The sequence below is a fragment of the Pezoporus flaviventris genome, unplaced genomic scaffold (assembly GCF_033815535.1).
Source record: "Pezoporus flaviventris isolate CSIRO_AGI_PZ_B2104156 unplaced genomic scaffold, CSIRO_AGI_Pfla_v1 ptg000007l, whole genome shotgun sequence".
In the NCBI taxonomy this organism is placed as follows: Eukaryota; Metazoa; Chordata; class Aves; order Psittaciformes; family Psittacidae; genus Pezoporus; species Pezoporus flaviventris.
In genome coordinates, this window is record NW_026892555.1 from 4,647,056 (window position 1) to 4,665,284 (window position 18,229).

Genomic DNA, 18,229 nt, shown 5'->3' on the forward strand with positions numbered 1-18,229 from the left:
AAAGGCTTTTTATTTTAATGCTATTTTTATTTGTTTTCTCCTAGAAGTTAAGCAAGCCATGATTTTTTCTTATTCCAGTGCATTTGAAAGGAAATAAAACCAATGTTTGACTATTCATTGCTCAAGAAGCAACCAATCCTTTGGCTATAAACACACTAATATATTGTCTAACCATGAGGTACTTCCAGATATTTCTGGGTCCCAATATTTTATAATTCTACTTCAGAAAGAGACTGATTGCTGCAAAAGATGTGCCTGGAGAAACCATCCCATAGATTCCTTGTCAGTGCAAGCTTTTAGCATTGTGCACACTTATTGGGAAGAAGACACATATGCAGTTTCAATAAATGTTTCCTAATGCTGGAGTTAAATCAGTGTGTCTGATGGGAATCCTCTGATGAAAGTTATGGCCAGTTTTTGGAGTACCTGCAGGTATAATTTGGTTTGTAGTGATCATCTGGCATCAAGCAACCACTAAAGTCCCTCAGAGAGCAGTCCCTACCTGCTTTCTTATAAGGCCTTGCTCATAGCACCTAAAATTAATAGGAATATTTCCATTTTAATGAATAACATATTTCTAGGGGTTTCTTATAATCCAGATAGTGACATTTCAATGAGAATTTATCAGATTATGTCTTAGTATGGTGTTCTTTCTCAAATAACTTTTCTCATATTTTCTTACCTAAAAATAATACTAGCCTCTTGTAAGAGCAAGCAGTATTGTTGCTTATTATGTTGAATTCATACCATCCGACATGGTCGAGGGTGAGGCATCCCTGCCCGTGGCAGGGTTTTGGAGCTAGGTGATCTCAAGGTCCTTTCCAACCCAAACCACTCTATGGTTCTATGATTCAGTGATTCATTCTGGCCTCATGAGCACTTACCTGCTATCATTTGTCTCAGACATATGTGTGGAGTCCCCTTGGGTGCTACCAACAGAACCTTTATTCAAAGTACTCCTGTTTCCACTGCTATCCCAAGTGATGAGTTTGCAGCTATGCTATTTTGCGGCTCTCCAGAGGAACACAAAGCACCTTAACACCTGGGAAACTCAAAAGAGGTCTTCGAAATAGGAACTAATTAAAATGAGAACCTAATACAAACAGTCCTGGTAAGTTCAGCTAGTGAGAGCCTACCTGGCATACAAGGACATCAAAGGAATAATGAACTCCTGTTTAATCTTGTAAATCACTGAAGCAGGAAAGGAGCTGAAAGAAGGCCCGTGGCACAAAGCCAAATGTCCATCACTGAGAAAATGGAGAATGATTCCAACACATAAAAGCCTTCAGTAATGAGGCAAAGAGTCCAGTGTCAAAACCAGCTTTCAGTGTTTTTCAGTACGCTACTTGTAACTGTCTGAAAACTGAGAGGCAAACGGGTGATGCAGATAAACAGAACAAAGCATCACATCAAGTGGTGTGTTGTTAATATGAACTCAGGTGTTGAAAGGTGCTGCCTCAGAGGCAGCTGCTGTGGACATGTATTTATTTCCTGGTTTTAAGTAGGCTGGGAGCTAAATTACAGCACCCCTTTCCACCAGCCAGGTTGGCTACAACTGTGTATTGACTTACCTGTTTCTCATTTTGTCCTCTCTCTCATACTGTTTTCTTAGCCTTATTTTCTTATTAGTTTTATATCCTTTTTATCTTTCCTGATGTGTTATCTTTTCTTTCCTGTGTAAAGATACCAAGGGCTATATCTGCCACTTGTTTGTGACTGAAGCTTTAGACTGACGTTTCTGGAGTGGTCCTGTAGTTCAGACTGGTGACCGCCTCACTGCCTGTCAAAACTTGCTTCTTTGTGAATTATAACTCTTATATACCTAAAGTAAGGTTTCTGTTTCTCATAATCTCAAAAGTGGATTGGTACTAGTGCTGAGATCAAGATCTTTTTGTGGTCTGCACGGGACTGTTGTGTCTTGTTCAAGGAAAAGTAGAAACTAGATCTCCTGGTGCCATGATACAGAGGAAGAAAACCAGGAACAGTAAACCAACAGCCTGAGTGGTGGCATTATGTACTAAGGATTTATCTGGTTTGCAATTTTTATGCATACCATCTAAAATGATCTCTAAGCCATGTTATGGAGTATGACCTAGCAAGTAGTAGGCTTGCTGGAAGATACCTCCTTCATGATGGTGTAAGAACTGTTTCTTGTGCTTCAACATTAGCTTAAGCTCTTAGCTGTTCTCCCACTGAAATCGGGTGGCTCTGGTGAGAAGAAATCCAGTCAGCACAAAGTGCTGCTTAAATCCCAGCTGTAACATCTGTGGAAACAAAGGGCAATTGGTTAATAGCAAGAACTTCTTTAAAACCCTCATGAGGCCCTTTAATCCATAGGCTTTGGAAAATTTCATAGTCCCCAAATTCCCTTGCAAGATGCTTGAAAAGTATAAAGTATAGCAAATTAATATTCTTAATGGCCTGTGTAACCCCTTTAGTCATCACCACAGTGCTTCACACAGGATTTGTGGACAGCCAGTAAATCTCTCAGATTTGTTCCTTCAGAGTGCAGCTCTTAATGCTTTGGGAATAAGTTAGATAACCACAGCTGGCTGATAATGCTGAGTCAAACTGTTGAGCTGGGAGTGCTGGATGTGGGGTGAATTATCCATGCAAAAATAGCCAGCTAGAGATGTGAGTTAGAGGCAAATAGAACTGTGCAAGAAGACAGAATTCTTATCCATTGTTAAGTCTTTGGAAATCGCTTCTTTTGACATCCAGAGAGGGATGAAAAAAATTTAGTCCAGCAAAAGACTTTCTTTCAAACCCCTTTTTACAATCATTCACAATGAGACAGGCCTGAACAGTATCTGAGCTACAGGACTCTGACCTTCCCTGTTGCCTAGATTGCCGTGAGCAAACAAATGATGCTCCTGTGCCCCTCAGGGATGCAGGGACTATAAGAGCACCTGGTGTCTGGCTGCTTTGACATTGACCCCAGTGTTGTCATCTTAGACAGCTCACCAACCCAAGTGGCTAGCCATCAAGTAAGAGGAAGAGGGCTTTTTGACTACCTCCTGCCAGCATGCCAAAAGACTAGGACTTGAAAGATGATAGCATCAGTGTGCACCTCGCCCTATCCTAAATACTGCTTCTTGTTGACAAGTGGAACTGTGGCTGGGGCAATGATGTACTGATACGGATGTGAGTAATTTAATGTGGTGGAAGAGCCTTGGAGACAGAGGCTTCAGTGAGCTTTTAAAAATACCCCTAAAATCTGATACTCTGCCAGTGCTTGACAGGATTTCCTTTCCTGTGGAGGAACAAATGTCAGGAACAGCAAAAATGCTGTAGCAGATGATGGCTACTATAACAATAACTACAACCCATGCAGAATGCAGTAGGAGGTCTCTCCTTCAGAATTTGGACACTTCTATCCCAGAGCTGAACTGAGACACCTCTTTTATTCAGCCTAGAGCATTCTGGAAGATAAAGATGCCAAAGATTTAGATACAGTAGAAAAAATAATAACCCTTATCTACACTTTGGTCTCAGGTAGCTAATTGCCAGATATAGCTGGTTAAATACAGTATTTAATTTTAACATATGGCATGATAACAGCTTTTTGTTACTTTTAAAGTATGTATTAGCACAGACTGTAACTAAAGTAATGAAAATGAAGGCTCTTTATAGTGCTAATAATCTTGCAGACTGTACTGGAGGTGTTGAAAGGGATGCTGAGGGTTTAGTGAGCACACAGGTTCTTCCTTGTGAACACTGGCAATCCATGAAACCTTAACTTTCAAGACTGAAGAAATGTGAGGCAAGAACATTGATAAGATCAGGTATTCGCTGAAACTCTCCCAAGTGATATTGTTCTTCCTAGGAATTTATACTCTGCTCTCATCTACCATAAATTATATGGCCATTGGCTTCCCTCTAGTACAAGTAACATATGTTATTTCATCACAGGCAATACAGATGGCTATTTTCAGAAGTCTCAGAGAACCTGTCTCAGGTAGCTGATGGCAACCTCCCTGACCTTGGCTGTTGGTCACACTCCATCAGTACTTTGACAAGGCTGCTAATTCAGCTGAGAGTGAAGTAAGACCAGAGTATGGAGCATTTCCTGCAAAAGCTGCTTTGTTTTATATTAGTGCTTGTGGCTGGAAATCCTCCATAATAGATAAATCCCAAAAACATCCTGAGGCTCTGATGTCCAGTGCCTTTCCTGATTCCTTTCTCACCTGCTTGCCACGTTCCCACCCGAGCCATGGTCTCATCAGAACCTTTCACAATTACCAGGACCCCAGTGGTTCCTGCTGTGAGTGTTATCTGGGGGTCCTTGGGAATGCAAAGCAGGACACTTTTTTCAGAAGGGCTCTTCAGGCTAAAGAGAAAGTCAACGGCCTTATCATACTTGGAAAAGACTTTCCAAATGTGCACACTGCTGTGTTTTCTGGCTATTAAAATGTCCCTTTGTTGCTCTGGTTTTCTGGGTTTGGGTGCTATTTTAATTTAGGGGTATTTTTTTTCCCTCAAAACACAGGACAAACAGGAAAATCACATCATGCACACTAGCTGCCACCATGCTATCCATATCAGATCCTTAATGGAACCAGGCAGAAATCCAACTCATATTCAGGGCAACCTACCATGGCTCCTTTAGTCTGGTCTTCAAATAATTTGATCATCCTTTGGTCACACTTTATTGTCTAGTGCCAAGTTTTGCCATCTTCTTCCTGTAACAGGCAGATCTGAGTGTGTTTTTCTGATTCTGGACAAATGGGCTGCTTCCTGTAAGGGAGTTATTACTTGAAAGTAGAGAGGCATTCGGCCGATTTGATCAACAGAGCAGTGCACAAGAAATTGTTTTCCAAGCCAAATATGCTGTTATGAACCTGAGCTTCTCTTTCAGGTCACTGTTTTAGTCTTAATGCATTAGGGTGTGCTGCTTTTCAGGAGATGTAATCATGTTAGAGGGTTTCAGGGGCCCCGTATTGTTTTAGTAGCTATAATGTAGTATGAGGCTTATGATCAAAGAGCATTATTCATCTTATTAATCGCTGTATTTATGGCATTACTGATTAAATAGTTTATAAGGCAACTGGGAAACCCCACCTGCCCTGGTACTCCAAAAAAACACCTTTTAAATCAAAGCAACTGGGAACAGGAAAGTGCAACCCTTTAAACCTGTGCTTGAGTGTGGTACAATAGATAACAGTAGCTTTGTCCTGCCAAGTTAGGCAGGTATATTCTTTTCCATCTCAGTTGTAGGGAGGACTGGGAAGCTATGTGTAGGATCTCATTTTCCTTATGGCACTAACAATGTGGGCTTTCCTTGGTGGTGGAAGACCCACTATATATCTGCTGTCACTCCAGCCCAGAGATGCTGTACAACAGACTAAATGGCCAATGAGATGTTCAGGGAAAGATCTAAGTGAGCTGTTTCCACTGCACTGTTGGCAGCCAGACACTGTTCAAGCATTAGAGAAATGACTACATCATTAGTTATTTTTTACATTAATACTGTGGTTCAAGACTAAATTAAAAGCATCATGCTGTCTTCCTCACAATCCCAGTCCAGCCCTAAAGTCAGCAAGGGAATATACTCAATCCAGTGCTTCAGGCACATGAAGTAAACATAATAATAATAATGATAATGATAATAATAATAACAACAATATAAATTTTCTGATCCTTCAGCTGAAACAATCTTAGAAGTTGCTTTAAAGCACAAATTCATTTGGAAGTTCTCCTCAGTATCTTATTTCCAATCCCACCTGGGCAATCTTCTTGACCTATTTCTCAGCTCAAATTATAATGCTTGGGGTTGGTTTGTTTCTTCTCCCACTTAGAAACAAAATGGTAGCTGTTTAACAAGACTTTTCCAATGAATGGTCAGGATAGCAAACTTAAGATATTGCTAATCTGAATGTAAAAATCTGCAACCTTTTTTCAATCCTGATGGCAGATGAGAAATGTAAATATAAGTTCTACATGATTAGTTAACTATCTTTTCCTTTTCCACTTCATTCACTGCACCAAATAGATAACATCTTCTATGAGTAGAATATATCTCACCCAGCTTCAGCAGTCTGAAAATCACTGTTTGTAAGGACTCCCATTCTGCTGAATGGAAGGAAGGAGGCTCCGCCAAGTAGTGTTTCAGTCTATCTTTAGGTAGATCTCAGACATACAATCAGTTGTCTTCTTAGAGGCTCCCACATTTCTCTGCTGACCAACAATGGAACCGAGGCAACCTGCAAACATCAGGTATCTCCTTTTCAGACAGCTAAAATTAGGTGAGGTGTATCTCATCCTCAGCACAGTTCTTCACTGTTTAGTGTATAGCCTGATGCCACATTTTCTGTAATGCTAGTGAATTCCTTCAGCATCTGCAGTGTCCATTACCTCCATGGGGCTTTGGTTGGCAATGAAGTATCTAAATCTGGAGGTTGTCTCACCAGCAGTAAACCTTTAGTAGGTGAGGGTTAGCATGCTACCTGAGCATCCAAAGCTTTCTTTATGTCAATGAAGAGAAACGTGCACTTTTGGCTTCTGTTTTAGTGTGAGATTAATCTTTCCCTAGAAGCGCCTGTGTTTGACTCTCTGTGCCTAACTGAATGACAGCCACTGTTATTACCCTGTCTAGACAGCTGACATTTAGCCAGATGAACCCCATGTGAAGTGCTCTGCGACCAGGAATTAGTTTGTTTCATAGCTCCCTCTAAGAAAAGTGGAGGCAATATCTGAACAGAATAAATTAATAGCATGATTAAAACAAAACCATTTGCTAGTTTTGGGTGTGGATTCTGACACATCTAGGGCTTAACTTCCCATGGATCTACCTGTCATTTTCCAAAGAGCAAGCCCCTTTAATGAAAAATATGTCAAGTAATTTGCAATTTCCCAATCCATAAGCTGAATCAGAAATATTCTATTATGATTTACCTTTGTGCTTTATCCAATCTTGACTATAAATAAATGGTGAGCGTGAGTTATTTTCATTACAGGAAGTTCTGTTTGCAATGCAGTTTTAATAACCTTACATATGTTTCATGGTGTTATTTAGTCTTTCTAAACTGCCTGTTGTTACGAAATCGCAGCAAACAGAGAGATTAATTCATTCTGCCTCTTGTTTCATTGGAAAAGCATGCTAGTGTGCAGACCCTCACAGTTGCTCATGATGTGAACTTGAGTTGACAGAGAAAGATGAGACCATGTGTGGGTCTGAGCTAATGATGGGAAAACTTGGCAAGAAGTTCTTGCTACTGTCTTTCACTTGTGTGTTTTGAGCAATGAAGCTGTACAAGCTCCATTAGATGAGTTTGAGGGCTGTGGTGACTTAAGATTACTCCTTTACTTGGTCAGCATTTTAGCCTTCACCATCCACAGCTCAGCTCATACAAATGGTTGACAATTTCCCTTCCCAGCAAGTGTCATCTCTTCTTATCAGCAATGCTCAATGGCTACCCTCACATTTCTGTGCTCGGTATAGATAAGGGATACGTACTGCATGCTGAAATGAGCTATGGGAAGGCTTATATGGACAGGTCATACTTTTTTATATGTGATAGCCAGAAGGGAGCTCTCATGTTCTGGTATGGTCTATTTGCTATGATTTATAGCTGCAGTCGTGGCTGATTACAGTATGTGAGAAGCGTGTATCACTAGAGCTGTTGCAGAGGTGATTATGAAGTGGAACCATGAGGCCCTGGAGCATCTTAACTGCTTTATTTGCCCCCCTGAATGTCCAGTAATAGCTGAAAATGGAGTGGTCAGGAGGGAAAAGCTGTTGACAGCCAGGAAAGTTACTGTAATACAAAAGGCCTCAACTCGGCACCAGGCAACCATTTCTGTTTTTGCTAACAATTAAGATTATATTTCCTTAGGAAAAAAAAACCAAACTATTTCTTCAGAAAAAGTTCTGTGATTAAAGCTTTATGTTTTATTTGCTGTCTGCTGTCACACCATGATTTGCCCAGGGACTGGCCCATTAGGTTTTTTGCACCTATTTGTTCATGCAGATTTGGAGAATCATATTAGGTGAGTGCTTTTTCCTGTCGCAGCTGATTTCAAGCCACACGGTGACTTTCAACTCGAAAGGTTCATGAGGGCAACTGAGAAACCCAAAACTCTTAGGGCCTAAGTTCACCATGCAAAAGTGTTAATTTGTTCTAGAAAGGTTTTGGGAGCTTACCAACTGAAGCTAAAAACACTGCTGTAGTTTAAAATCAATTTATCAAAAGAAGTTACTTGAATATCACCATGTTTGTGTGCTGGAATTACACGCACAGGAGTTAATACGTGTAATTTGGCATGTGGGAATAGGTTAGAATAGCCCAAATAAAAGAAAACCCCTGTAAATCCATAAAGTACTGACCCCTGAAGAACTGGATGAATTCAGGAGCATGGGACATTTGTACCCCAGCTGTCCCCTGGAAGGGTTTAGTAGCTAGGACTTCATGTCATAAAACTATGGGTTCGTTGTGCCTGGGACCATATTGACACTGTACCCATGTGTGTGGTTTATGGTTGAACTAATCCTTGTCAGAACAGTTCAGTCTGTTCTGGCTTTTCCCAACAAGAACAAGGCTAATCTCTGAAGTGCTGTTTTTGTGGGCCGAGACAACTACCTAAGAGCAGAACAAAGTCGGAAGCTTTATACAATTGTCTGCAGTCAAGATTATTAACTCACAGTAATGATGAGTTCATTGGAATAAGACTATGTCATGTTAAAATGATATGAAAATTGAATGTAGGCAAGTGTCTCGGAGTAGCGGTGTTCAGTAAGGACATTTCAATAAAGACCTATTAGGGATGATCCAGGGGAGAACTACAAAACTGATCATGGGGCTGGAACTATAAAGGCAAACTGAAAGAGCTGGGAATGTTTAGGTTGAAGAAGAGAAGGCTCTGGAAAGACCTCATTCTGGCCTTTCAGTATATAAAAAAGGCTTATAGGAAAGACTAAGAGACTTTTTACCAAGGCCTATAGTGACAGGACAAGGGGCAGCAGTTTTAAACTGGAGAGTAGATTTAGACTGGAGATAAGGAGAAAAGGGTGAGGGTGCTGAGGCGCTGGCACAGGGTGCCCAGAGAAGCTGTGGCTACCCCATCCCTTGCAGTGTTCAAGGCCAGGTTGGAAAGGGCTTAGAGTAACCTGGCTTAGTGGAAGGTGCCCCTGCCTGTGGCAGGGGGTTGCAACTGGATGAGCTTTGAAAATCCCTTCCAACCCAAGCCATTCTATGGTTTTATGAGTGTTTCAGTCTGTACCCGTGCAGTTTTTTACATAGGAATTAATATGTTACACAGCATTTCCAGGGTGTTGGGGCAATGCAGATGATGACTATTCCTGGAGAACTCTGTTCTAACCTCTCCAGGACCTGAATTAAAGTTTGGTTTTGGGTTTTTGAACTTGTCCTGGCTTCAGCAGTAGCAGTCAATTTTTCTCCTTCTTGGTAGCTGCTGCAGCGCTGTGTTTTGACTTTCATCTTGGGAACAGTGCTGATAAAAATGATGTTTTCAGTTGTTGCTAAGTGATGTTTACCCTGACCAAGGACTTTCTGAGTCTCATGCTCTGCCAGGGAGGAGGGGAAGCCGGGAGGAAGCAGAGACAGGACACCTGACCCAAGCTAGCCAAAGAGGTATTGCCTTCAGCACCTGGGATTCCCAGGCAGTCTCCCATCCAAGTACTAATCGAGCCTGACCCTGCTTAGCTTCCGAGATCAGACGAGATCGGGTGTTTTCAGGGTGGTGTGGCCATAGGCAGATTAGACCACGTCTGAATTTTGTTCTGTCTTTTCCCAACAAGAACAAGGCTAATCTCTGAAGTGCTGTTTGTGCGGGCTAAGACAACTACCTAAGCACAGTGAAAGACATGTCCTGCTGCCTGATCAATGTCTCATATTTACACTTCCATTATGGACAGGATTTGACCTTATGGATTCATTCAGCGTTAAGCAAATTTTTGGCATGAAAGAAAATGGAATTCAGAGTGCTTATGTTCGACTTGGAAGCTTTCCTGTTGTTCAGAAAACTGAGTGAGTACCCTGATTTTTCACTTTATTTTCGTCTGATCCCCCATCTGATTTGGTTCCTCTAGGTTAACCTTTTAGTACTTATCCCATATCTACGCATATATTGCTGTTTTGATCAGCTCCTTCAGTTCTGGAAAAGAACTCATACAATGTGGTTGGGAACCTCTGCATCAACTCCAGGATCCATCCTGGAGGAGTATGAGCTGGTTTCAGTGTATCTCAATGGTTGTGAGGAACAGTATCAAAAAATTCACAAAGAATTTAGGGCGACACAAATAGCTTCTAAAAGGAATATTCAGTAGCACTCCCATTGAGCTATATATCTGCTAATCGCGAAAGACCAGTTCCTAGTAGATGGTGTTATCAGTTAGTTAATTAACATGGGGTTTGGTTTTATAAAAGAATGAGCAATTTTTAAGCCTGTGTCAATGTGGATTCAGTCCTTGAAGACTTTTTATGATCTAAGGCTGCTGGTTGTGTGATAGTCTATCACAACAGTTTCTCTTCAAGTTGTCATTTGAGTCCTGCTAGCATTAGCCTTGAAAAGAGTGAGTGAATAATTTCACTGAGTAACCATGAGCTATAGATTGGATTGTCATCATTAACATTTTTGCAGTGAATTTCTCCGTGCTGGTTTGGACTTCAGCTTTAAAAAATCAATAGTAATTCTTTTCCTGCTCATGGATGAGGGCTGTTATATTTTATTCTGTTTTAGCTCTTTTACTCAGCTCACTGCATCTTTGTGGTTGTCCTGTAACTTGCATTTGCTTGGTTTCATAATATCCTGGAGCCATCCTGGATTGATTTGCCCTTCTCCCCTTACCCTCTTTCTCCATATAAACACACAGCCTTTAAACAACAACAGAAAGTAAAAATATAATATACTGAAAGGAAAATTGCTTGCTATAAAGTCCATAAATGATGTGATGTCAAGTCTCACGATAAGTAAATTCATCAACAGGGAGAAGGCCAGCCAACTAAAGACATCTTGGACTTGATAAGTAGTATATACATAACTGCTGTGTGTGAAGAGAAGAATAGACCTATTTTGTTTGGCTCACAGCAGTCTCTGGGTAGAATCTCTGCTTGCTGCACCTTGTAACAGCTATTGGTAGAGTGCTTTATCACTATAAAACATTGCTCCCAAGACTACATAGAAAGAAGCCATTGAACTGAAGAAGTCCAGTTTCCACTGAAGAAATTCTGGGAATGATGAGCTACTGAATCTGAGCTTTAGGTGATACTATGACAAATAGGACTAGTGCAACCCTTGGGAATATAAGTAGAAACTGTCAAGGATGAGTTAGCTATCTCCATATTGGGCAACCGAGTTACACTGCAGGGATGCTATGTCCAGTCCATCTTTCCATCATTCAGTGGATAGAAATGGAATGAATGAAAGTTTAAAGAACTGTGAAGCAAGTCTAGTAGCGAGAAATACAAGAAGTACAGTGGAGTCAGGTAAAATTAAGAAGCAGTTAACAGCTCAGGTGATTGCTCTCTGTAAAAACCTCTGGGAAATCAAAGTTTAATAAAGGGTCTTTGGTGCTAATGATAGTAGTAGACTGAAAGTCAGTGGCTACCTGTTAGCAACATCAGAAACAGCATGGAAGAAAGGCACTTGTAACAATGACTGTCAGTAAGCACTGGAACAGGTTAGTGCATATTACACAGTTGTCCATTTCATTTATTTTTTCAAATTAAGGGTTGAAGATTTTGTTGTGTTGTTTCTGTTATTGTTTTCCCAGAAAGACTGAGAGTGAAGCCAGACCAACCAGCTATGATGACTTTCCATCTGCTCAGATTGCACCCATTTAGTTGTTGTTGTTTTTACAATAAGTAAGACAATTAGAAGTAAAACCATCCTTAATCAGTAGATTGAAATGACTAAGCTTCCTTTTGAATAATTGACTGACACATGGCATTAAAGAAGTTCTATATTTTCAGCCTTTTGCATTTTAACCTCCATACTCTTGTGGTTTGGAAATGAACTCAGATATAACACAATATTTGGTTCATTTTAGCCTTTGGATGTCAGGGTTCTGAGACGGTGCATATAGAGTCATTGCTCACAGAAAATGAAATCTTGTGAAGCTGCACAAAACTGATAATTGGAGTAATAAACAAAACAAAACATCTGTCCTGTCTTGCAGATAACCTCAAGCAATGTTTAGCAACTGATAACAACATCTCATAATTAGATAGAAAATCATTAACTGAGTAATATATGTAATCCACTGTATTATCTGCTTAAAGGATTTGTATCCTTTTGTATAAGTACTAGTACTTTTACAAAGTGCCAGTTTAGCTGACTGGGAAATGTGCCTGCTCATCTTTCAGTCTGGAGCCTATGACTATGAACTTTCTTCCTCTTTGTGGTGAGGCATTCTGTGGTGGCTCTTTAAGCAACCAGATACAACAGCCAGGAATTTGGCTGCAGTCAATGTCCTGGTCACTGGGGGACTTACAGGTCTCTCTAGCTGTCTGAGGGCTGGTCCATAAATCTGGCTGGTGCTTCTCCCCACTCCTCAGGTAAGGGGCTGTCCTACTGGTTGCTCATGGCTCCTCAGTGGACCTTCTTGCCAAAGGTGTGTCCCAGATTCTCTGTTATTCAGGCTTGTTTCTCTTTACTGTTGTCTTGGCCAATGCCAAGCTTTTGGCTGTCTATCTTGTCCTGTCCTTTATCTATTTCTCCTAGTCCTGACTCCTAATTCCCGGCTATGTGCATCCCCCCAGTTTTCTCTTGCTTGCTCTGGTTCCAGCCTGACTTGGTCCTCATCTCAGCTGCCACACCGCATAACTTCCTGATGCTTGGCCTTAGTCAGATCTGTTTGCTATATATATTGGTACAGTGTTGTCTTCCCCAGTTTCTGAGTCTTGCATTGTTGTGGACATAAACCTTGCTGTGTTTGTCCTGATATCACACTGCTGGAATTTGGAAAAGACCAAGATACTGTCCTGAAGTTAGGAATGAAACACACGACTACTATGAGAAAGTGGTGAAATCAGACTCCCAGTTGAAAGATCTTGCTGTGGCCACTGTCTGATCTCATGGCCACTATTGTCAGATGAGTGCTTGTCATCTAGAAGAATAGCTGGGTCTACCCAAATTGGCTGTGAAGTTAGTAGTCAGATATCTGTTAGGAGCAGACCTGATGAATCCTTTGTAGGCTTCTTCTTTCCTAGCTGGTGAAACAGGGTAAATTCATGGGCCCCAGGGCCAGACCTGTACCATTTGTGTTCTTCACCTGTTTTTGTGCTCATAACAAGTTCATTTTGACTGTTGGCAAGCAATGATAACATTGACAGTGCCTCGGCCTGGTGTGGAGGATGACGCATGGCAAAGACTGCAAAGACTGCTCCCCAAAGGCAGTTTGGTTATGATCACTCTCTCTGGGAAAAGAGCTTTTGGCTCATCTGCACTCGTAGAGAATGGATACTCACTGTTATTAACTAGTATGAATATAAGCGTTGAGTCTCCTCAATGTAAGGAGATCAAGCATGACTGGAATGGAATGTCTGAAGGGTGGGTTTTTATTGTCTTTTAGAGGGTAAATGACTGAGGGAGAGCTGACAAACATAGAAAAGGCTGAAGCAAAAAGAGAACAAGTTCTTTATGTATTTCCTTGTGGAAAACAAATATATTATTTTAGGAAGATCTAGTTAAACCTTCCTATGTTAGCAAGTGATATTTATCATATTTGCAACATGTCAGGTAGTGAAACACGGGAAGAAGTTACCTTTGAGAGGTTATATCTGTTCCACTACTGAGGTTTCTAAAGTAGTGGCCAAAAAGTGTCTGCCATGGATGTATAGGTGGGGTTGGTTCTGTTCTGTGACAATCCTCTTATAGCCTTCTTTTCCCTTTTCCCTTTTCCTTGTTTTTCCTTTTTTTTTTTTCTTTTTTTTTTTGTCATTCTAAGAGCCTATGGAAACGAACTGATATTCTCCAACCTTGTTTCTCAGATCTTAGTAAATTGCATTTCATATCAATGTTTTTTATCTGTTGTAAAAATGGTCAAATTGCCCAACTACGTTAATTATTCCCACTAAATGCAGACATCCTATTAATTGTTGTTACATTCAGTGTCTGAAATGAGAACTGATAATCTTATTTTTCTCCATTGTGTTATTATTATAGATGTAGGATCTCATGCTGATTGTCACAGATGTAGGCTCTTATGCCAAACAAAAGCATGTGAGAAAGAGGCTATATATTGAAAATGGGCAATGCCTGAAAGAGTCTTCTGCCTGGTATTCTAGTTCTTTTCTTTGTAGAAGTGATTCACCTGACCTTGTAGCTGGGTTAATTAACTCTTAGAGTAACCTGCAGCACCAAGCTCTTGTCTTGGAGTTTTATAAAGGCCTCTTCTGCAATCCATCCTGTTGTCAGAATTATAGACCAAAGAGCTAGCAGAGTGCTCCCTGCAGGTACCAGGCATCCAGCAAAGCTCCATATTATGGATCATCAGTTCAATTCAGCCTTGGGTGAAAGAAGGAAATAAAACATTTCTGGGGACAGCAATTCCTGCCCTTGGATTCCTAAATAAAGCTGAATTTCTAGATGGAGACCACTTTTTAGTGAGGAAATAAATGAAAACTCACAAAGTTTTGTGTTATTTATGCACTAATGCACCTCTGTAAAAGATACAGGGACTAAGGGCTTCAGAAACAGCCTTTATCATATCTTCAGGGCAACAAGAGTTTCTTGAGATTTGCTTTTGGCACAAAGCTTTTCTGTGCTGGGAACTTACAGCCAGTTCCACATCACCTTTAAAAGTCAGTAGAGGCTGACAGGTAATAGGTCATTATAGCTTTCTATCAGTTTAAATCCACCTGATGGGCCATTTGTCAGCCTCTGTGTGATGAGGTATGGCCAGACTCAGAAGGATTTTTGGTACCCAATTCCCAACGCATCTGAACAGCTTTTCTGAATCTAAGCTTGTATGGTGATATTCCTGTTCCCAGCTCAGAGGAATCCAGAAAGACTGTCTCAGTACAGAGACCAACAGTTGCCTCTTCCAGATTTAGTTGCAGGTCATCAGGCCAAGGCTCAATGTGGTATCTTGGGGATTAATTTCAACAACATGCTTCTATACCTCCTTGCTCAGCAAAGAAATGATGTCTCAGCTACAGCCACTGTCATCTGTACTTGGAACCAAGCACACCTGCATATGCAGAGTTGAAAAGCCATTAGGGAAAAGCAGTACTGAAAGCATGTGTCCTGCTGCTGTTGATGTGGCAATAGCAAACATTATGGATCAGGAAGAGAGCAAACCACCCTCAGAGCTGTAAATCCCCTACCTTGTGCCACCACTCGATTAAATAAGGACCCATTTCTCTGTTTGCTTTTCATTGAGTCAGAAGTTGGATTTAGTGGTGGGTTGTAGCTAGGAAAGTAGTTCAATAGGGCTGTCTGTGCCCAAAATGTGAGTCAGAATCTTAAAGAGCAGGACAGAAAGGGAACTTATTAAACCCAGTTATGATTATGTGAGTGAAAATAAATTCACAAGGCATGTATGCTGAAATGACAGAGTTGGAGGAGATGAGCCACAGAGAAATGTCCCCTCTGGCAGCACTCTTGTTTAGACACATCCATGGTTTTTGTTCAAGGCAACAGAGCGATAATCAATGCCTTTTCTGCTATGAATATTGCCACTTGGATGAAGTTTCTTAAGGGGGGGAGGAAAGCTGCCAACACTGTCAGTGATGCTAAGAGCTGAGGCATGCATCTTCTTTGACACACTTGGACAAGACGAGTGTGCAAACACATTTTGACAGAAAACTTGCACAAAGGCATGTCAATGTTGAAGGAGATCTGGCAGGGGGCCCTATTGGGAGGGCTGATGTGACTGAGCTGACTCTCTCTTGCCAAACATCCTGTTGGTTTTCATGGTGGCTTTCAGTGCCCTCGTCATGCCTGTTCATTTTTCCATGGCAACTCTGCCACAAGGAGACAACTGACACACTTCTCTTAACTGGGAGCGTCTGGTTATTTTCCTTGTCTTAGGAGAGATGGGTGATGCTGCGTGGTGGGTCTGTGACCAGGGAGGGCTAGTTTGTGAATTGTAGAATCATAGAATCATTTAGGATGACAGCCAGCTGTCATGCTTTGTTTTCTAATGGATGTTTATGCCTGACTGCTCGGATATCCAGAAACAAAGCCATGATATTTAGGAAGGGTCATTTTAGGAATGATCAGAGGAGCAAGCTGGCTTGGGCATGGGAAACAATGAGGATAAATGGGGCTCTTCAGGTGGGAAAGGAAGTGGCTCAGAGGCTTTATGAGCAAAGTTTTCAGAATCCTAAATGGCATAAAATGTAGAAAAAGAATAGTTAATTGTGTTGTCTGAGAACTGAGCTACATCCAAAACAAACAAGAGGAGGCTCATTATACAGTGGATAGTAAAGTGTGATTCATTGCCAAAGGATGTTGTGAATGTAATAAATATACCTGAGTTCAAGGGGAGACTGAAGAAGTTAAATCTATAAAAAGAAGATAAATCCATAAAAAAATATTAATATAGAAATTTTGTCTGTCTCTGAATTTGACCCCTGGATCCTAGATTTAGAGCTAGGAGGGAGGCTTGTTCTGTTCATTCTCGCTCTTAAGCACCCAGTAAAGGATAAATACTGGGTTAGTTATCCCTTCTGTGCAGCCCTGTATGCTCATGTTACTGTATATTCTTATGTTGGGTGCATAAGTCTGATGTAACCATGGCTTTGGTTACATCAGAAATATGCATGCATCATGGTGTCACATTAAGTAAATTTCTGCCTAATGTGTTTTCAATGTTTATTTTGAGAAGGTTTTCCTGTTCTCCCAGGCCATCAGCCAAGGAAAATCTTGGACTGGCATGAGGTATAGTGCCTGTTTTGGGGCAAATAATACTATATTTGTTGCTATGACTTGGTACTTTATAGAGGGTTTCAGTCTTGCCTGCCCATTCTCAGGTGCTACAGGTCTCCAGTGCCTCTGGAGAAGAGCAGAATGATTTACAGATTGCATGAGCTGAATCATCAGCTGAAAACCAACTGTTTTGACATGAGGGATACTAGACTGAAGGTTTTCACTGTTTCTTACCTAATTTGGGAGTTTCAGTATTGGAATGAAAAAGGGCTCCTTGAGTACAGAACTGCCTGGAGGGTGAAAGCTCAGGTTCATCTCTCTGCAGGCTGCCAAGTACAGCAAGCAGATCATGTAGGAACTCTATAATACACCTGGGAAGCATTGCTGGGACATGCAGAGGGCTTTAGAAGTTCTGCTCTTCACTGCTAAATTCTCTTTTCCCCTCCCTATGCTAGGGATGTATTTCCCCAAGGTCTCCCTGATGAATATGCCTTTGTAACTACCTTCAAATTCCGGAAGGCTTCCAGGAAAGAAGACTGGTATATTTGGCAGATTATTGACAAGTACGGCATACCACAGGTAAGAGACCCTTTGAGACAGCAAGAGCAGCCTTGTTTACCTTTTATTGCATGAACCAGCTTTCTTGCCTTATCCTCTCACTCCTTTACCTTTCATTCAAGTCCTGAAGGTAGGTTTGCATGGACCTTGATTGTTGTTAGCATGCAGATAGATAAATGTGTTAGTTGTAAAGGTGGCGAAAAATATACCATCCTTGCTCTTGAAACCACTTTTGGATTTCTGGTGTTTTGTTCAAGTAATTCTGTTTAGGGAATACATTTTGCCTGTTTGGAAGAAGGTTGGCACACAGATGTACCGCAGAGCAGTGAGCTATTTCAAGTTTTTCCACAGGCTTCTGGCTATCATGCAAAGGCATTTTGGATTCCCTGCTTGGGATGTGGGTGACTTAGGATAAGGACCTTATTGATCCACAACCCTGAGTCCTGGCTGCTGCAGAATTTGATCTAATAATATCTGTCAAGTACTCTCAGGTACTCAGAATACCATTAAAGTACATAAAGGGCTTCTTGTTCCTATATAACATATTCTTAGCAGCATGCTAAGTTTCAAGCCTGTTTGAGGAGGGAGCCGTTTGAGTGGGCTGTATGTTTTCTACTCAGTACAAACATGGTGCTTATGGTATTTCCAATGGCTCTCAACTGCGCTGTTGGTTTGGGCTCACGTAGCCATTTAAAGCAGTATTGCTGCTTTGGGAGTGGTGTTTGAAATGATTTGGGAAACTCACATTGGAGGAAGGATAGGTGCAGTTTGAGGACTTGGCTGAGTTTCAGACAATGGCAACAGGATTATAAGACAATTATTAACTGTACTTTATTAA

General features: G+C 41.1%; 1 protein-coding gene and 1 non-coding gene across 7 annotated transcripts in view; one reads left to right on the forward strand and one right to left on the reverse strand.

Moving 5' to 3' along the window:
* Window positions 1–18,229, forward strand: part of COL22A1 (collagen type XXII alpha 1 chain) — a 222,257-nt gene that overhangs the window by 71,056 nt on the left and 132,972 nt on the right. For all 6 annotated transcript variants that reach the window (XR_009742416.1, XM_061447681.1, XM_061447685.1 and 3 more), the window contains 2 exons: window positions 9,875–9,986; window positions 17,289–17,412. Coding sequence is in view for 5 of the 6 variants with exons in the window: in XM_061447681.1 (XP_061303665.1) it covers window positions 9,875–9,986; window positions 17,289–17,412 (236 nt within the window). In the remaining variant the exon portion in view is untranslated. The remainder of the gene's footprint in view (window positions 1–9,874; window positions 9,987–17,288; window positions 17,413–18,229) is intronic.
* Window positions 9,595–9,713, reverse strand: LOC133267389 (5S ribosomal RNA). Its single transcript, XR_009742756.1, has one exon. It is a non-coding gene; the product is annotated as a 5S ribosomal RNA (ribosomal RNA).